General features: G+C 42.6%; 1 protein-coding gene across 1 annotated transcript in view; it reads right to left on the bottom strand.

Moving 5' to 3' along the window:
- Positions 1-4,582: 4,582 nt before the first annotated feature.
- Positions 4,583-18,902, bottom strand: part of hsf4 (heat shock transcription factor 4) — a 40,865-nt gene continuing 26,545 nt past the window's right edge. Inside the window, exons 9-13 of the mRNA XM_067997436.1 lie at positions 18,252-18,467; positions 15,894-15,999; positions 13,633-13,698; positions 11,242-11,320; positions 4,583-5,418 (exon numbers count right to left, since the gene is read on the bottom strand). Coding sequence (XP_067853537.1) covers positions 5,255-5,418; positions 11,242-11,320; positions 13,633-13,698; positions 15,894-15,999; positions 18,252-18,467 — 631 coding nt within the window. The 3' untranslated portion in view covers positions 4,583-5,254. The remainder of the gene's footprint in view (positions 5,419-11,241; positions 11,321-13,632; positions 13,699-15,893; positions 16,000-18,251; positions 18,468-18,902) is intronic.

Here is an 18,902-nt window from a genome sequence, read left to right as displayed (position 1 = left end):
AACTCCAAGTTCCCTTCCAAGTCACACACCATCCTGAATTGGACATATATTGCTCCTCCTTCATAGTCACTGCAATTCCCTGCCCAATACCATTGTGGGAGCACCATCAGCGCAAGGACGTAAGAACATAAGAAATAGGAGCAGGAGTAGGCCATATGGCCCCTCGAGCCTGCTCCACCATTCAATCAGATCATGGCTGATCTTTAACCTCAACTCCACTTTCCTGCCCGATCCCCCTAGAGTCCAAAAATCTATCTCAGCCTTGAATATATTCAATGACTCAGCATCCACAGCCCTCTGGGGTAGAGAATTCCAAAGATTCACAACCCTCTGCGTGAAGAAATTCCTCCTTATCTCAGTCTTGAATGGCTGATCCCTTATCCTGCGATTACACCCCCTAGTTCTAGACTCTCTGGCCAGGGGAAACAATCTTTCAGCATCTACCCTGTCGAGCCCCCTCATAATCTTATATGTTTCAATGAGATCACCTCTCTTCCAAACTCCAGAGTATAGGCCCATTCTACTCAACCTCTCTTCATTGGACAACCCTCTCATCCCAGGAATTAATCTAGTGAACCTTCTTTGCAATGCCTCCAAGGCAAGTATATCCTTCCTTAGATAAGGAGACCAAAACTGTATACAGTACTCCAGGTGAGGTCTCACCAAAGCCCTGTACAATTGCAGTAAAACCTCCTTACTCTTGTACTCCAACCGCTTTGCAATAGAAGTCAACATGCAATTTGCCTTCCTAATTGCTTGCTGTATCTGCATACTAACTTCGTGTTTCTTGTACCAGGACAACCAAGTCTCTGAACACCAACATTTAATAGTTTCTTACCATTTAAACAATATTCTGTTTTTCTATTCTTCCTCCCAACTACAGCGGTTGAAGGAGAAGGACCACCACTGCCACCTCACAGCAACTAGGGATGGGCAATAAATGAAACCTTGCCAATGTCACCCACATCCCAAGAACAAATAATAATAAAAATACAAAGTTGTTTGTGTGTTTAACTTTCACGCAAGTGCATCAGATACATAATATGTGAAAGGCAAAATTGCTCATTTTCAAGAGATATATATTGTTCCTTAGATGTACCTGTGGCCACGGTTTGGCTAGAATATCGTACTTGTACAGGAATGAATGAATTGGAGGTTACAGAAGCAATGGCATTCAAGGTTTTGATAGAGGATAAACATGGGTCCTGAAGATGTGGTCAGCCTACTCAGCAGAGCAAGGCGGAGACTAAGGGATCACATGCTTTACAGTCAGCCACAGCGACTGCTGATAGTGTGTCTCAGGGTTTTCGGCTTCACCCACCTAAACATGGTCGGCACCAGCATGGTTTCAGACAAGGGTCTTGTACCAACTGTGAGTACAGTGTAGGCATATGGAGCAGTGGCAAGTCATATGCCAAACATCTTTTGGGATCTGACTGTCCAGGGGACCCTGGGTAGTGCAAGGTGCATGGAACTGGTGGAAATGCAGCTCGCTGACCCATTCTACAAATTTGGGAGGGGGTGGGGAGGCTGAGAGAGCACAATACAAGTTTAAAAAGATACTTTCTGCAGGGAACATGATCTTGGCTACTGCGGGACACCTGACATGCCCAGAAAACATTTCCGCACTGCACATCATACAAAATAAGGTACCGTTGTTTTTCAAAGGATAGTTTTATGTTGAGGGTTAGTGCAGGGGAACTGCCTACTGTTGATATTGAGAATGGTAGCGTTGTAATTACTGTAAATACGTTGATGTACTGTTCATTTGCCTGTTGGTTTATGGCTTGCGACACTGTCTGATAGTGTATATTCATCTGCTTTCTAAAATTGAGAATGATAGCATGTAACATATTCCAGCAAATAGCAGAACAGTGACAAGTGTTCTCTGTTCAACCCTTCAGTGTCACTACATTTAGTGAGATATTGGGCAGGTAAAAACATTCCGGTTCATACAAGACATTCGATCCGCTTACAGGAGTGACCAGTGATACTGAACCCAAAGAAATATTTACTGTAAAAAACCTAAACATTTAACAACTCTGTAATAGAATGCGTTACATACTTAAGCAAACTAGTTCCTATGTCTGTTAACTTCACAAGTGAACTGAATTAAACCTGAAGAGCTAAGGCACACTTTTTTTAAATGTCAAAAGTAGTCTTTCACATCACATTGAGATAGTAACTGTTTTCTTCTCAAGGGTTAGCCAGAAAATTTATCTTCCTCTTCCCCCCCCACTCCCATCCCATTTGCAGACTCGCAAATATTAACATTTCAAAGAAATGCTTTGAAATCTTGGATCTAATTGGGTTCTGAGCACAGATATTTGCACCAGCAAAGAAGGCCAGCTGATTCAAAGTGTAAATGTGAATATATCTGGTCAATTTCATGTATTGACCTGTCCCCAGACACAGACAATGGGCTCCTTTAATGCTACTGCTGGCTGAAACATTTAAATTCACATTCACTTTTGTCATACAAAAATACAATACAAAATTCTCCCAAATTGCTATCGCCACTACCAGTTAGGAGACCACCCTGACTTTGCAGACAGCTTTACAGTGTGAAATAGTATGCTGATGCTCTATTGCCCAAGACAAACTTTACCCTCTTGGGCTCCCATGTCAGATTCAAATGAAGACAGTCCAGAAAGACTGTCTCCTTCATTTCAAGGGAATTTTCCTGGCAAAGCCATTACTTTCTCAATTCAATCACAGTGTGTTCCTAGCAAGGAGCTCTTAACTTCAGTTGCTTTATTTCGCTTCCAAAGCTTTCTAATGCCTAGAAAAGAAAATATTATACTCACAGTTTTCTTATCTCCAAAATAACCAATTAATTCATCCTGAATCTCAGGTTCTTGAACACATTTCTCCAACAGCAGAGTTGCAAGTAATACCGCTTACACAAGCCTCAGGCCTGAAGGGTGCACATATTTTCACTGCAGCCCAAAGCTTTCCTGCAGAAAGTATGTGAGGTTCATTGTTCAGAAAATAAGGTACCAGTATAAGCCTGTTCAGTCTATGTCAACAATATGCTCTTTAATACAATAGTGGCAGCCTTACTCCAACTGCAGTTTCATGGCTCACTTTATCTAAATTATTGTGTCCTTTGAGCTCTTTTGCAAGATGTAAGGGACAAGTTCCAGTAAGCCCCAAGTTTATCATGGAAGTTTGGGATTCCAATCAGAAAAATGCCATTTGGAGTTTTTGCAGGATGTCTTTTTCATAACTATTTGATTCCAAAGATCTGAGTATAGTCTTGATTGTTTCAGAACAATTTAGCTAAATTCTATAGCTTGACAACAGAATACCGGCTTCCAAACACTGCACCATTTGCAGGTCCTGGAGTGATAGCAGCAACTGTGTTTGTGCCTCCAGACAAGGGAATGTCAAGCAACTGAATCGTCTTCAAAGGGCTTGCCAATATCACAGAATATAGAGTTTGATGGTCAGTAATTGTCTGAGCCTAATGGTGTTCAGGAGAGACATGCGCTGTGCAGGTTCAAATTTCAAACCTTGCCATCATATTGCTCTGATTTAAAGGTTTAGTATTAGCGGCTATTTTAACCCATCCAGCAGGTTGGGTCTCCTAAGGCTACTTTCTGACTTACCTCAGTTGTTTGTAACATAATATGTAAATAGTGTATTTGTTCTGTAAACTCATCAGGATGGGCTACTGAGAATGTCCTAAAAAGAAACTGCTTTTGAATCAAAGTGGATTCCTGAACATAAATGCTACAGAACTGCCAATTAAGACTCAGTTATATTTGTCTTGCATGGAGTTATTGTAGTCCATTCACACTATATGTTTAACAGTGGTGCAAAACAATTTTGGCTTCACATTGAAGTTTGATTTATGGAGTGTAAATAGGGTGTCAGGGTTGAACTGGAGTGAGATTATCTCTTCTAGAGAGTCCTGCTCAATGATGTTGGTTGTGCCCTGATTCCGGTAGCATTTGTGGCATAAATGCATTGTTGGTGTGAAGTGAAAGTGCATTGCACCAATGCTACAGTTATAGGGTGAATGCACCCATAGGCTCCTTAAATTTATGCTAACTTATTTCTTACAGAGACCATAATCTCTTTTTGCTGAGAAACAAGATTGCTTATTTCTTTCTGAGAAGTACTTTCTCTTAAATCCCGTAAGATTAATTCAGGGGGCCTTCTCTAATTGATTAACCCGTGGTAAATGGTTTCCAAACTTACATATAGAAATAATTCTGTTTGTGAATAAACCAGTTTAATAGTTTAGCCTGTTACAAAAAGTGTCTGGGATGGCTGATTATATCTGTCTTCTGAAGTGATGTGAGATATAGTGGAATCTATGTATTATTCAATAGCAAGTTTACAACAGAGGGAGGGCTACTTGCTCCATGGCATGCTATCTCCCAAACGTATAAGATTCAGATCTTACAGAGTGCGGGCTCGCCTATTTACGGTGAGAATGGGGATAAAGTATTGAGAACAAGCCTGAGTCATAGCAAGGTAGAATGAGCCTGTGTAGAAGGGGTCGATAACCATTCTAGTGCTGAGTTTACTTACCTTTCTATGTAACATGGGAATCATTCAAAATAAAAAGCTGCTTCAACTTTTTTATTGAATGTGTAAAGATTTATCACAATAGCTCGGTCAAAAATAATCCAAGTGCAGTATCAATACATCAAACCCAACCCTGTCAAGCCCAGCACTTTTAACCAATGCAAGGTATAAGAATGGAAAAGAAAACTGCTTTGTAGTGTGCTGTAATATACACATACAGAAATGATTTCCGTTCTTCATCCATATTTAAGATGTGTAACACACAAACAAGAATTCTGAAACAGAACCTTAAAAGATCAAATTACACACAAGGCAAAAAATAGTTGTGGACGAGATCTCTGTGCTGTTGCACAGCACCATCACAGGCTCATTTCCTATCTGGCATCCTGCAGGACTCAAGAGAACTCTTGTGGGGTAGATTCCACCTGGCAGTACCTACAAATCCCAGCCCGTAAGAATGCAAGAATTCACTTCCTCCAGCCTCATGAAATTTGGAGTGAAGAGGAAAGCCATAGAAAAAAAAAGATGAACAGAAGGTAAGTGGGTCCCTTAAGGCAGTGCCATTGGAGTCACCGGGAGGCAGGGATCCACAATTCTCAGGATCCTCCAAAAGGTTTTTTTGTCGTGGAAGAATATCTGCTTTGTATAAACAGCACAGTAGGGGCCAAAGCATGTGACTGCTTAGCCACGTCCTGCTGCTTGGGTCCAGTTTTTCTCAGAATTCCTCCTGTCCCACTTCGGGATCTGGGAAATAGGCACCTGTATCCTCGGTGAGCTCGTAGAGGGCTGTGTCGTGGTCTAAATTGGAGAGTTCGTGATTGATTGGAAGGTGGGGCTCTGGAAGAAGATGCTGTGTAGATTGCTGAAGATGTTGTTTCCCTAGAAATAATTAGAAAGAGACCAGAGGATCAACAGCCATCTCAGCAAGATCCCGAAGAGCTAACATAATTGCACACTGAAGGAGAGGGAGGGAATACACTATAAAAGAAAGCCTTGCGTGAAAATATTACCTTTCTTCAGGTTCAAACAATGGAGTGTTTATTCATGACTAAAATAACCCCTACCCCAAAACTAATTTATTTTTCTTAGAGCTCTAAAAATAATGGAGAATTATTTCCCAGCACTACCCACACAATAATCTGTGCCCAAAAGGGCAAAGGGACCCATTTCTAGGCTCTTGAAATGGTTGGAAGCAGTGGAGGATAGCACACTCATTGTTCCTATGATGTGATTAAGTTTTACGAGAGGCACCGATTTATCTTTATTTCTGAGATGAGTTTATATTTTTCTTTGACCTCTGGCCCCAGTGATGAAGGGCTTTCCTAAAAGAGGAATAGTTATATCTGCCCATGATTCTAGCCCCCAGGGGACTTGAGCTCGCAGTACAGACACCAACCTAAATACTGCAAGACCCTAGGGCCTTTTATTGTATCGGTGAGGTCTTGGGTGTGCAGCCTAAGAGCACCACTCCCAAATTTTCTTTTAAGGGCCTCTGCTGGTCTCCTGAATTGGCAGCAAAGGAGAGGCAGGTGCGCAAGGCTGGCTGTGGCATCTTGGGCAGAATGCATGCCTGAAGAATTGATATGATGACCATGTTTCATGATGTCAATATGAAGATAATAAATATAATTGTGGGCGATGATGTCAGCACTGAAATGCTCAGCTGCTGACACAGGCTTGTTCACTGACTCTGTTCGGTGGCAGCCGGGCAGAACCAGTGAAAAACGGGCCTTCCTTCCTACTGATCTAAAAGTTTCAGACAGATCTACCTTGATTTGGCTGCCGGCCAAGGGAGGCCTGCACTATGAGGAACAATATCAAATGCCTTGTTTTCTGTCACTACTTTTGAAGATGTTTTTACATTGCTTAAAGCAGCGCGAGTGCCATTGGTTCCCAGAGGAGTGGGTTTTGCACAGTCAGCTGCAAGCCAAATGCAAAACTGCCGGGATTTGATAAGACTGGTGGCTGAGAAGACCCAGAAACCCAGCTGCCGACTTTGGCAAGTCCCATCAGATTTACACTCTGCAGCCAGCCGCACAAAACCTACGCTCTAAGAACCAGCAGCACTAGTTTGGGTCTCCTGGAATCTAAAAAGCAGCTTTAATATTTAACTGTATTTCTTGATCTATCTGTCTCTTCTATCTGTTTGTCTCCTTCAGTCTCTCATTTCTTTCTCACTGTCTGTCTTATTCACATATGCATGGTCTTACTTCTGTCTGTACGTCTTCCACGATCAGCCTTTTTTAATCTGAAAATCACTGACTTGTTGAAAGTATTGAATGATACCCCAGAGAATAGATACCTACTCCATTCCCCAGGTCTTACCAGGATGCGTACAAAATTCATAAGCAAGAATTCTAGATGCTTGAAACTCTACTCAAGTATATATTTGTGAGTAGAGTTTCAATATTCTTTCCACAATGATGTGACTCCAGAGTACGGCCACATGCCTGTTAGGGAGGACTCTGAGCCAAAGAATAAGAAAGCCTGAGAAAATTCCTGCTTAACTGGATATCGCTCCATCTGAGCATTCCTCCCTGTCCATGACAATAGGGACCAAATTCCTGATAAGAACCATTTGTAAACAATTTTACAACACCAAGTTATAGTCCAGCAATTTTATTTTAAATTCACAAGCTTTCGGAGATTTTCTCCTTCCTCAGGCAAATGTTTCAGGATCTCCTTGAAGCCTACGCATTTATACATATTGAACAATACATGGTGTTTACAGACTGCCCCTGCAACTGCCCGTTGCCAAGGCAATCACCGTGTTCAGACAGAGAGGTGTCATCTGCAGAACCCCCGAATACACATTCAACAAAAAAACAAACAGGGAAAAAAAACAGAGAAAAAAAAACACAGAGAGAGGCAGAAACATCCGGAAGGCAGAGAGAGCCAGCAAATGACCCATTATATTAAAAACAGATAACATTTGTTCGCTGGTGGGGTAACGTGTAGCGTGACATGAACCCAAGATCCCGGTTGAGGCCGTCCTCATGGGTGCGGAACTTGGCTATCAATTTCTGCTCGACGATTTTGCGTTGTCGTGTGTCTCGAAGGCCGCCTTGGAGTACGCTTACCCGAAGGTCGGTGGATGAATGTCCATGACTGCTGAAGTGTTCCCCGACTGGGAGGGAACCCTTCAGCAGTCGGGGAACACTTCAGCAGTCATGGACATTCATCCACCGACCTTCGGGTAAGCGTACTCCAAGGCGGCCTTCGAGACACACGACAACGCAAAATCGTCGAGCAGAAATTGATAGCCAAGTTCCGCACCCATGAGGACGGCCTCAACCGGGATCTTGGGTTCATGTCACGCTACACGTTACCCCACCAGCGAACAAATGTTATCTGTTTTTAATATAATGGGTCATTTGCTGGCTCTCTCTGCCTTCCGGATGTTTCTGCCTCTCTCTGTGTTTTTTTTTCTCTGTTTTTTTTCCCTGTTTGTTTTTTTGTTGAATGTGTATTCGGGGGTTCTGCAGATGACACCTCTCTGTCTGAACACGGTGATTGCCTTGGCAACGGGCAGTTGCAGGGGCAGTCTGTAAACACCATGTATTGTTCAATATGTATAAATGCGTAGGCTTCAAGGAGATCCTGAAACATTTGCCTGAGGAAGGAGAAAATCTCCGAAAGCTTGTGAATTTAAAATAAAATTGCTGGACTATAACTTGGTGTTGTAAAATTGTTTACAATTGTCAACCCCAGTCCATCACCGGCATCTCCACATCATAAGAACCATTTAGAAAGAAGAATGACTTGCATTTATAAAGCACCTTTCACAACCTCAGGACCTCCCAAAAAGCTTTATCATCAATGAAGTACTATTGAAGTGTAGTCGCTATTGTAAGGATTGAATGATACAGCACAGAAGGAGGCCTTTTGGCCCATCGTGCCTGTGCCAGCTCTTTGAAAGAGCTATCTAATTAATCCCACTACCCTGCTCTTTCACCATAGCCCTGCAAATTTTTCCCCTTCAAGTATATATCCAATTCCCTTTTGAAAGTTATTATTGAATCTGCTTCCACCACCCTTTCTGACGGTGCATTCCAAATCATAACAACTCGCTGGATAAACATTTTTTTCCTCATGTCACCTCTGGTTCTTTTGCCAATTACCTTAAATCTGTGTCCTCTGGTTACCGACCCTTCTGCCACTGGTAACAGTTTCTCCTTATTTACTCTATCAAAACCCTTCAATGATTTTGAACAGCTATCTAATCTCCCCTTAACCTTCTCTGCTCTAAGGAGATAACCCCAGTTTCTCTAATCTCTCCATGTAATTGAAGTCTTTCATCCCTGGTACCATTCTATTCTCCTCTGCACCCTCTCTAAGACCTTGACAACCTTCCTAGAAGTGTGGTGCCCAGAATTGAACATAATACTCCAGCTGGGGCCTAACCAGTGTTTTATAAAGGTTCAACATAACTTCCTTGCTTTTGTACTCTATGCTTCTATTTATAAACCCATGGATCCTGTATGCCTTTCTAACAGCCTTCTCAACTTGTCCTGCCACATTCAAAGACTTGTGTACATACACCCCCAGGTCTCTCTGTTCCTGCACCCCCTTTAAAATTGTACCATTTAGTTTATATTGCCTCTCCTCATTCTTCCTGCCAAAATGAATCACTTCACACCTCTCTGCATTAAATTTCATCTGCCACGTGTCTGCCCATTTCACCAGTCTGTTTATGTCCTCCTGAAGTCTGTTACTATTCTCCTCGCCGTAAACTACATTGCCGAGTTTCGTGCAAACTTTGAAATTATGCCCTGTATACCCAAGTCCAGGTCATTAATATATATCAAAAAGAGCAGTTGTCGCAACACCGACCCCTGGAGAACACTGCTGCACACTTCTTTCTAGTCTGAAAAACAAATGTTCACCATTACTATCTGCTTTCTGTCCCCTAGCTAATTTTGTAGCTACGCAGCCAGTGCCCCTTTAATCCCGTGGGCTTCAATTTTGCTAACAAGTCTATTATGTGGTACTTCAAATGCCTTTTGAAAGTCCATATACACAACATCAACTGCAGTACTCTCATCAACCCTCTCCGTTACTTCATCAGAGAACTCAATCAAGTTAGTATTAACCCATATTTTTCCAAGTGCCAATCAATTTTGTCCCGGATTGTTGTCTCCAAAAGTTTTCCCACTACCAACATTCGGCTGACTGGCCTGTAATTGCCGGGTTTATCCCTCTCCCCTTTTTTGAACAGAGGTGTAACATTTGCAATCCTCCAGTCCTCTGGCACTACCCCCATATCTAAGGAGGATTGGAAGATTGTGGCCAGAGCGTCCACAATTTCCACCCTTACTTCCCTCAGCAACTTAGGATGCATCTCATCTGGACCAGGTGACTTTTCTATTTTGAACACTGCCAACCCTCTTTATCTATTTTTATCCTATCCAATTTCTCTACTACCTCCTCCTTTACTGTGACATTGGCAGCATCCTCTTCTTTAGTGAAGACGGATGCGAAGTATTCATTTGATACCTCAGCCATGCCCTCTGCCTCCACAAGATGATCTCCTTTTTGGTCCCTAATCGGCCCCACCCTTCATTTGACTACCCTTTTACTATTTATATGTTTATAAAAGACTTTTGGGTTCCCTTTTATGATACCCGCCAATCTATTCTCACACACCCTCTTTGCCCCTTTTATTTCCTTCTTCAGTTCTCCCCTATACTTTTTGTAATCTGCTTGGTTCTCTACTGAATTATGAACCTGACATTTACCATAAGCCTCCTTTTTCTATTTCATTTTAATTTCTGTAACTCTAGTCATCCAGGGACCTCTAGCTTCGGATGCCCTTCCTTTCCCCCCTTGTGAGAATGTGTCTAATCTGCACCCGAACTAGCTCCTCTTTGAAGGCCTGCCATTGCTCATTTACTATTTTACCTGACAATTTTGATTCCAATCCACCTGGGCCAGATCCCTTTTCAACTCACTGAAATTAGCCCTCCATGGCTTGAGTATTTTCACATTTGATTTATCCTTGTCCTTTTCCATAACTACTCGAAACCTAATGATATTGTGATCAGTTTCACAAATGTCCCCCCACTAAAATATGCTCCACTTTCCCCACTTCATGATCCACCACTGCTTCCTCCCTCATTGGGCTGGAAACAAACATAATGCAAGAAGACAGCAGCCAATTTGCGCACAGCAAGGTCCCACAAACAGCAATGAAATAAACGACCAGATAATCTGTTTTGGTGATGTTGGTTGAGGGATAAATATTGGCCAGGACACCGGGAGAACTCCCCTGCTCTTCTTTGAAATGGTGCCATGAGATCTTTTACATCCACTTGAGAGGGCCAACGGGGCCTCGGTTTAATGTCTCACCTGAAAGATGGCACCACCGACAGTGCAGCACTTCCATAGTACTGCATTGGAGTGTCAGCCTAGATTTTGTACCCAAGTCTCTGGAGTGGGATTTGAACCCAAAACCTGCTGACTCAGAGGCCTAATGGACCACAGATTGTATGGACTGTATAAAGTTGCTGTGGTTTCTGAAAAGTTATTGTCCTGGTCTTTATTGGCATCTGCACTTAAAATTTTGAGGTTTTGAAGGTTCCCCCCACGTGTTAGATCTGGGATCAGTTAGCGGCAGTGAGAAGGGGATTCCAGATTTAATTCGGTTTGTTTTCTGGATAAGTTGAACGCACTGTTAGCAGAAATCACTTGGAACTGATTTACCTGAGCTTGCTCCAGTTTTCAGGGCTTTGTTGGACGGTTCAATCGGCCTCAGCTCTGGATCCACTATAAGTTTCTGAATCTGGGAAATCACGAACCACATACTAGAATCAAAGCCAGTTTTCCAATCAGGAAAAGAATCACCCTCCCTGTCACATGTCCATGTTGTTTGATTAATGATCCCTACAATGGGGAGGTGCAATATTTTACAACCAATTAGCCATTTACTGTATCACAGGCAGAAGCCTCGTGTTAAACTGCATTGCCACCACTGGTTAAGTGACAGCAAATATTAGGGGACATGTGAATACGCTCCCACATTGGGCATTATAGAACCTATCAGTATACTCCCACTCCTGGCTATTTTAGGACTGAACGTCATTGAGGATGCCTCAGACATATTTGCTCACCATAAAAATAGCAAACTCTCTGAAAAACTGATACTTGATGAAAAATTCACAAAGTGGGTTCATTTCTGTATTTCATAATCTCTGCTGAGTACACTGTTTATATAATTTAAACATGACAAATAAATTCTATTCTATTCATTTGTAATGAAATCCTGAAAAGGAAAACATTTCAAGGCTGTAGGGAAAGAACAGGAGAGTGGGACTAATTGGATAGCTCTTTCAAAGAGCCGGCACAGGCCTCCTGCGCTGCATTATTCTACGATTCTACTAAATGCGGAGATTTATATTTAATCAGTAATGTAATCTTTCTCACCTCTGAAGAAGTGAATTCACTTTGAGAAAGGGCATTGTCTGCCTTCTTGGAAATACCCTGATAAAAACTGAAAACAAGTCCTTTTCAGGGTCCATATATTTTTCAAATATAATCTAACAAAAATCACACTATGCTTTGTTCTGTATCTTTAGAACCAAAATGTCAGCCAGTTCTAGGCCGGCTAGTATTCCTTTAGGGGATTCAAGATATTAGCTTGAAATGTTAATTCATGGATCCAGGTGTTTTTGTTGAATGACATCCTAATGGTCCTACTTCTACAGTGGGGCATGGTGTAGGCAGACCAGACACTGGGACATTAACAGAGGAATATTTGCCTTTGAATTGTAACAAATATAAGTGACCACTTCAATTTTACATAGCACCTGAACTCTCAATTTTGTTTTCTTCTACTCCCTTCTGATTTTTCACCCCTTCTCTCATATCTATGCTCACTTGTGCTGGTGCAGAGTTGCACAGGTGCCAGAGACTACTTTGTATCTTGCTCATGGCTGAGCTTCAGCAAGGTCAGAAGGCTATTTGACCATGGGATAAATGACGACCAAGCCGAATGCTGTCCTCACTTTGGTTGGAAGAATAGAAAATCAGAATATGTTTTAAATGGTGAGATACTATTAAATGTTGGTGTTCAGAGAGACTTGGGTGTCCTCATACAAGAAACACAAAAAGTTAGTATGCAGGTACAGCAGGCGATTAGGAAAGCAAATGGCATGTTGGCCATTATTGAAAGGGGGTTGGAGTACGAGAGCAAGGAAGTCTTACTACAGTTATACAGGGCTTTAATGAGACCTCACCTGGAGTACTGCATACAATTTTGGTCTTCTTATCTAAATAAGGATATATTTGCCTTGGAGGCGGTGCAGCAAAGGTTCACTAGATTAATTCCTGGGATGAGAGGGTTGTCCTATGAAGAGAGGTTGAGTAGAATGGGCCTATACTCTCTGGAGTTTAGAAGAATGAGAGGTGATCTCATTGAAACATATAAGATTATGCGGGGGCTTGACATGGTAGATGCTGAGAGATTGTTTCCCCTGGCTACAGAGTCTAGAACTAGGGGGCATAGTCGCGGGATAACGGATCGGCCATTCAAGACTGGGATGAGGAGGAATTTCTTCACGCAGTGGGCTGTGAATCTTTGGAATTCTCTACCCCAGAGGGCTGTGGATGCTGAGTCATTGAATATATTCAAGGCTGAGATGGATAGATTTTTGGACCCTAGGGGAATCAAGGGATATGGGGATCGGGCGGGAAAGTGGAGTTGAGGTCGAAGATCAGCCATGATCTGATTGAATGGCACAGCAGGCTCGAGGGGCCGTATGGCCTACTCCTGCTCCTATTTCTTATGTTCTCACCCAACATCAGACCCCAGCAAGAATCACTGGACATCATAATGACAATAATAATAATAGCAGCAATAACACCAAAAGAAAGCCGAGTTGTTGCCATGAATTCTTGATGCCATCATCTTGTTGACATCAGATCTAGGAATATTGGTGGGTTTTGCGCACACATTCAGTGGATTTACTGGACTTATACATGTCGTAAAGATTGCGCGGTGAGGAACTGGATTACAAAACAGTGATTTCTTGTCTTTTTAAATCAGATTCTCACTCACATGCCTGGGCTATTAATTTGTTCCATGCCTATCCTTACCATTGCAAGGTTTGCCTCCATGTCAGTCAGGTTCAGCTCATTTAGAGGAAGATTCGGGTTAAAGATCTGCAGGACAATGACATAACTTTGGAAAATGAGGAGGAATCATTTTATTTACTCATTCACTTATATTTGATATTTTTTTCTATATTGTTACATAAATAGCAAAAACTAGCAAATAACACAGCAGAGTGTTACAGGCAGCATTGTTGGAGAAAGGTCACTATAACTCAGTGATGACTCGAACAGTAAAGTACCAGGAAAGGATGCGAGAGAATGGGCTTTAAAACCCAACATGGTGAGTCTGCTATGTCACAGGATCGAGAGAGTCACATTAAAAAATAAGTCCCAGCGGGTGGCAACACCTCATCAGCAGAGATGGTCAGTTCCAGGAGCATCATCCCATGACCTGGGTTCAATGTAGGAAATGCTTCAACCTGACAAGAGCAGCAAGGGTGAGTGCAGGTCTCTAATTTTCCATCTCTCTCACAGTAGCACCTGGCAACAGTCATTCCTCCCCCTTCCCCAGCACTCTGAACAACTCCCCTGCATCACATCTTTTAAAACCATTCACATGGGCACATTATACCACCTCTCACTCATTCCATACATACATTCACCTCTGCTTCACAGCAGCCACTAACAGCATTCTGTTCTTACATAATAACTTTTTTTTTCTTACCAGCCCCTCCACCAATACCTGTACACGGCTTTCTACGAACAGCCCCCCTCACCTGCTATCCAAAAGGCTCCTTCTGGATGTTGAGGCTGCTACTCTTTCTCCTCCTCTTTCTCCTCCTCTTCCTCCATCCAAAACAATGAAGGAAGAGTTGTATCCATGATATGCTAGGACTGCTTATTCATGAAGAAGCAAAAAAAAAAATCAGAAACAAGCAATCTCCAAGCTCAAAAATCCGTTGGAAATCCAAAAGACAATAGCAAACTCCACCACTTAGAAAGACAAGGGCAGCAGGTGCATGGAAATACCGTCACTTCCAAGTTACACACCATCCCGACTTGGACATCTATCGCCATTTCTTCATCGTCGCTGGGTCAAAATCCTGGATCTCCCTACCCAACAGCATTGTGGGAGCACCTTCACCACACGGACAGTAACAGTTGAAGAAGATGGCTCATCATCACCTCAAGGGCAACTGGGAATGGACAATAAATGCCGGCCTTGCCAGCGATGCCCACACCCTGAGAATGAATAAAAAATAAGTATACTGATCCCTATGAGTGCTTCATGTGACCCCCTAAAACCAATCCTGCTAGGTTTTACTCAGCGGGTTGGATAATGGGCTGGACTTCCAATGTTTCGAGTTAAAAACGTGTTGGGGTCCGAATGACATTGTGGAACCTGATTTGTATGTATTCATGAGGTGCCTGCCTGCTTCTGCCAGGCACCTCGATCACCTAAAAAAATACAGGGCGTGATTAAAGCAGCAGCAGGTGGGAATCAAGCAGGAATTGGGCCGTGGGTTTTCAGACGGCCGTCCCATTGGGTTAAAATCGCTCCTGACGTTTCACCTGCAGTTATCAGAGCAACCTCCTCCAAAACAACTTTAAAAAGTTATCAAAAACTGTTCAGTCTGCAGCACTGTTCTGAGCTCCTCTCAGCACAATCCCACTGAAGAACCTCACAAACTTTTTTTTAAGCAGTCACAAAACCGACCTTCATTTGTACATTTTAATCTAATTTGTTAAAAACTGGCACATGTAGGTATATGAGGCAGTTGCCATGTTATCCGCTTCCAGTATTTTTTTAAAAAATTCATTCTTAGGACGTGGGCGTCGCTGGCAAGGCTGTCATTTATTGTGCATCCCTAGTTGCCCTTGAGAAGGTGGTAGTGAGCTGCCTCCTCCTTGAACCACTGCAGTCCATGTGGTGAAGGGACTCCCACAATGCTGTTAGGTAGGGAGTTCCAGGATTTTGACTCAGCAACGATGAAGGAATGGCGATACATGGCCAAGTCAGGATGGTGTGCAACTCGGAGGGGAACCTGGAGGTGATGGTGTTCCCATGCATCTGCTGCCCTTGTCCTTCTAAGTGGCAGAGGTCGTGGATTTGGAAGTAGCCTTGGCGACTTGCTGCAGTGCATCCTGTAGATTGTACACACTGCAGCCACGGTGGTGGAGAGATTGGATGTTATTGTAGAGTTCACTATTTGTTCAGCTTTCTGGATGCTACAATATTTAAAGATCTGTTTCAAAATCCAATTTTGAATCCTGTTAGAGTGGCCTGTTGGCCTCAAACTTACATGCATGATGGTAGAATGCTCCAGGCTGTACTGCTGGCTCCCAAGCAACGAGTGCAAACCTTCCAGGCTCATCTCAATGCTCTGCATGTGGTCAGGTGCTTCGGTCCTATAAATCCAAAAGAACTCTTTACAAATGGACAGCTGTGGCCCTTGAATGCCAGCCAATGACTGCGATCTGATAAAATGACTGACATTTTCAAATTACATAGATATTACATAGAATTTACAGCACAGAAACAGGCCATTTGGCCCAACTGGTCTATGCCAGTGTTTATGCTCCACACGAGCCTCCTCTCTCCCTACTTCATCAAACCCTATCAGCATTTCCTTCTATTCCTTTCTCCCTCATGTACTTTTCCAGCTTCCTCTTAAATGCACCTATGCTATTCACCTCAACTACTCATCTCCTTTGTTTCTTTTTCTTGCAACTTGGAAAGTGAAACGATCATTGCAGTATGTAAGATTCTTAATGGCATATGGCCAAGAAGGATATTTAAATGTACAACATTCGGGGCACATTATTGCACCAATAAACTGAACCGGGGTGGGGGGAGGTTTCTATCATGTGGAGTCTGCAACAACTATTCTCTACATGTCAAATTCCGAATCTTGGCCCACTGCAAGCTGAGAGGAGGCTTGAACTTTAATCATCGGGAAGAAATGAAAATGAGAGGTTAAGATACCCTTGTGCATTCTTCTGCATCTCTTAGTAGCTGGTCAGAGAGCACTGACAGCATGCCATTCACCTGCTAGAGAATGGCACAGAGAGAAAATAAAAACATAGGGTTGGAGGAGGAGTTGGAGAATAAAAATCTATAGTGTTGGAGATTAAAAGTCTTGGGTTTCATTGACATTAGAAAAAGGTGGGGGGGGGGTGGAGTTAAAACAGGGAAAGGCTATCAGTCTACTTCAGCATGCAATAATTAAAGTAGTTTACTGCAGTCAGCCTCACACTCCCCGTCTCTGGCCTCAGGATTCCCATTGTGTGTTAACATGGCTTATTATACCGTAACAGCTTGACAGAGCCCATTGAGTTTGAAACAATGAGATATGAGGTGGTTCAGGTGCCTGCGCCTTTTCTGCAGCAACCTTGTGATACAAGTTAATTCTTTTATTTAAAAGGTCTGTAAAATGGCTGTTTGAAGGAGGAAGCTGCTGGAATATCCAGATCAGCAACATACGATATCTTCATTATTAAAAAAAATTCAATCATAACAATAAGAACATAAGAAATAGGAGCAGGAGTAGGCCATCCAGCCCCTCGAGCCTGCTCCGCATTCAATAAGATCATAGCTGATCTTCGACCTCAACTCCACTTTCCTGCCCTATCCCCATATCCCTTGATTCCCTTAGTGTCCAAATATCCATTGATCTCAGTCTTGAATATATTCAACGACTGAGCATCCGTAGCCCTCTGGGGTAGAGAATTCCAAAGATTCACAATCCTCTGAGTGAAGAAATTTTTCCTCATCTCACTCTTAAATGGTCGATCCCTTACCTTTAGACTATGACCCCCTAGTTCTAGACTCTCCAGCCAGGGGAAACAGCCTCTCAGCATCTACCCTGTCAAGTTTCAATGAGATCACCTCTCATTCTTCTAAATTCCAGAGACTATAGGCCCATTCTACTCAATTTTTCCTCATTAGGACAACCCACTCATCCCAAAAAGCAAGTATTGTGAAATTGCACAACCCCAGCCCTTTATTTTTGCTCCATTAAAATCGATAGATGGAAAATTACCAGCTGGCAATGGGCAATTTTGCCACATCCGCTTCCAATGTTGTGCTGGGAGCTCAAAAGCAGACTTCTTACTCCAAAGTAACCAGAGTTCTGACAATTGTGAGCCCCACTATCCAGCTCATTCCTGTGTCACTATTTAACAAAGGTTGACCAGTAATGAGATGAATACCACAGTAGTACAGGATAGCCACCTCACCAATTAGCGGAACCGTGGTTAGATGTACTAGTTGCCAGAAATCAACTTGAGAAACGAAGCCCATTGGAGCAGAAGGAGGTAGAAGGGATGGGCTGATGGGTATTATTTACACTTCCATTTAACATGTACAGATTCAGAAATGCCTTACTGCAGAATGAGACTACAGAATGATAATGGCTTAAACTTGTGTATTTTAAAGGGCAGCACTCTTCTGAGGCAAAGTCATAAGTTCTTGTTTACACCACATTCTTGAGTTTTAAAAAATGTCAGTCACTTAAACATTGTACTGGCGTTCTGTAATAAAATTGCACATTGCATTGGAAATAATAGTGAAGCCCTAGAAACTATGACTGTTGCTTCATTTATTTTTGTTTAATTCCATTCATCCTTGTATGAACTCTCACCTTTGTGTGAAGTCTCACCTCTCTAAAGCTGCTGTCCTCCCCCTCCTATCTGTGTGCTGCACTGTGTTGCAGGTTGGTCTGCCTTCCAGAACAGACTCCACAACTGATACTGGCAATACAGGTGGCTCCAGACATGCACCACATGGGTTCCCTGGAACCATTGCGTCAGCTTGGACCTGGACTCCAACCGCTGGACTGGCTGGCTCCTCCTTAATAACCATTAGGCATTTCTCCCTATACATCGAGACAATTTAAAAATAGTGTTGAGGATCTCCTGGACCTAGGATGAACCATCACATTTATTAAACCAGTAACAGAAGTGTGAGGTAACTGTAGTTTAGAACGTAGACACATATACATCACCATGTAGCAACTGGGTCATGTAACTAGGTGCTTATTCATTAACAAATACCTCTTAGTTGACTATTACCCCATTACAAGAAATTAATTGTGTTACATGACATAATCGGCAGCCACAGAATTCTATTTTCACCAGGTTCAGACGGAGCCTGATGCTTTTGCGGTAAAGCTTTGGCGTTTAGTCCAGAGACCAGGACCATTTCGCTCTCCAATCTCCATCAAAAAAGCTGGAATTGGAATCTCTTTCTCTCAGGGAGGAAAATTAAGGATGGAGTGATCACAATTGCACACAAACTAGCAGTCAATTTT

This window comes from Heptranchias perlo, chromosome 16, assembly GCF_035084215.1.
Source record: "Heptranchias perlo isolate sHepPer1 chromosome 16, sHepPer1.hap1, whole genome shotgun sequence".
NCBI lineage: Eukaryota > Metazoa > Chordata > Chondrichthyes > Hexanchiformes > Hexanchidae > Heptranchias > Heptranchias perlo.
This window is presented reverse-complemented; position numbering and strand designations above follow the sequence as displayed.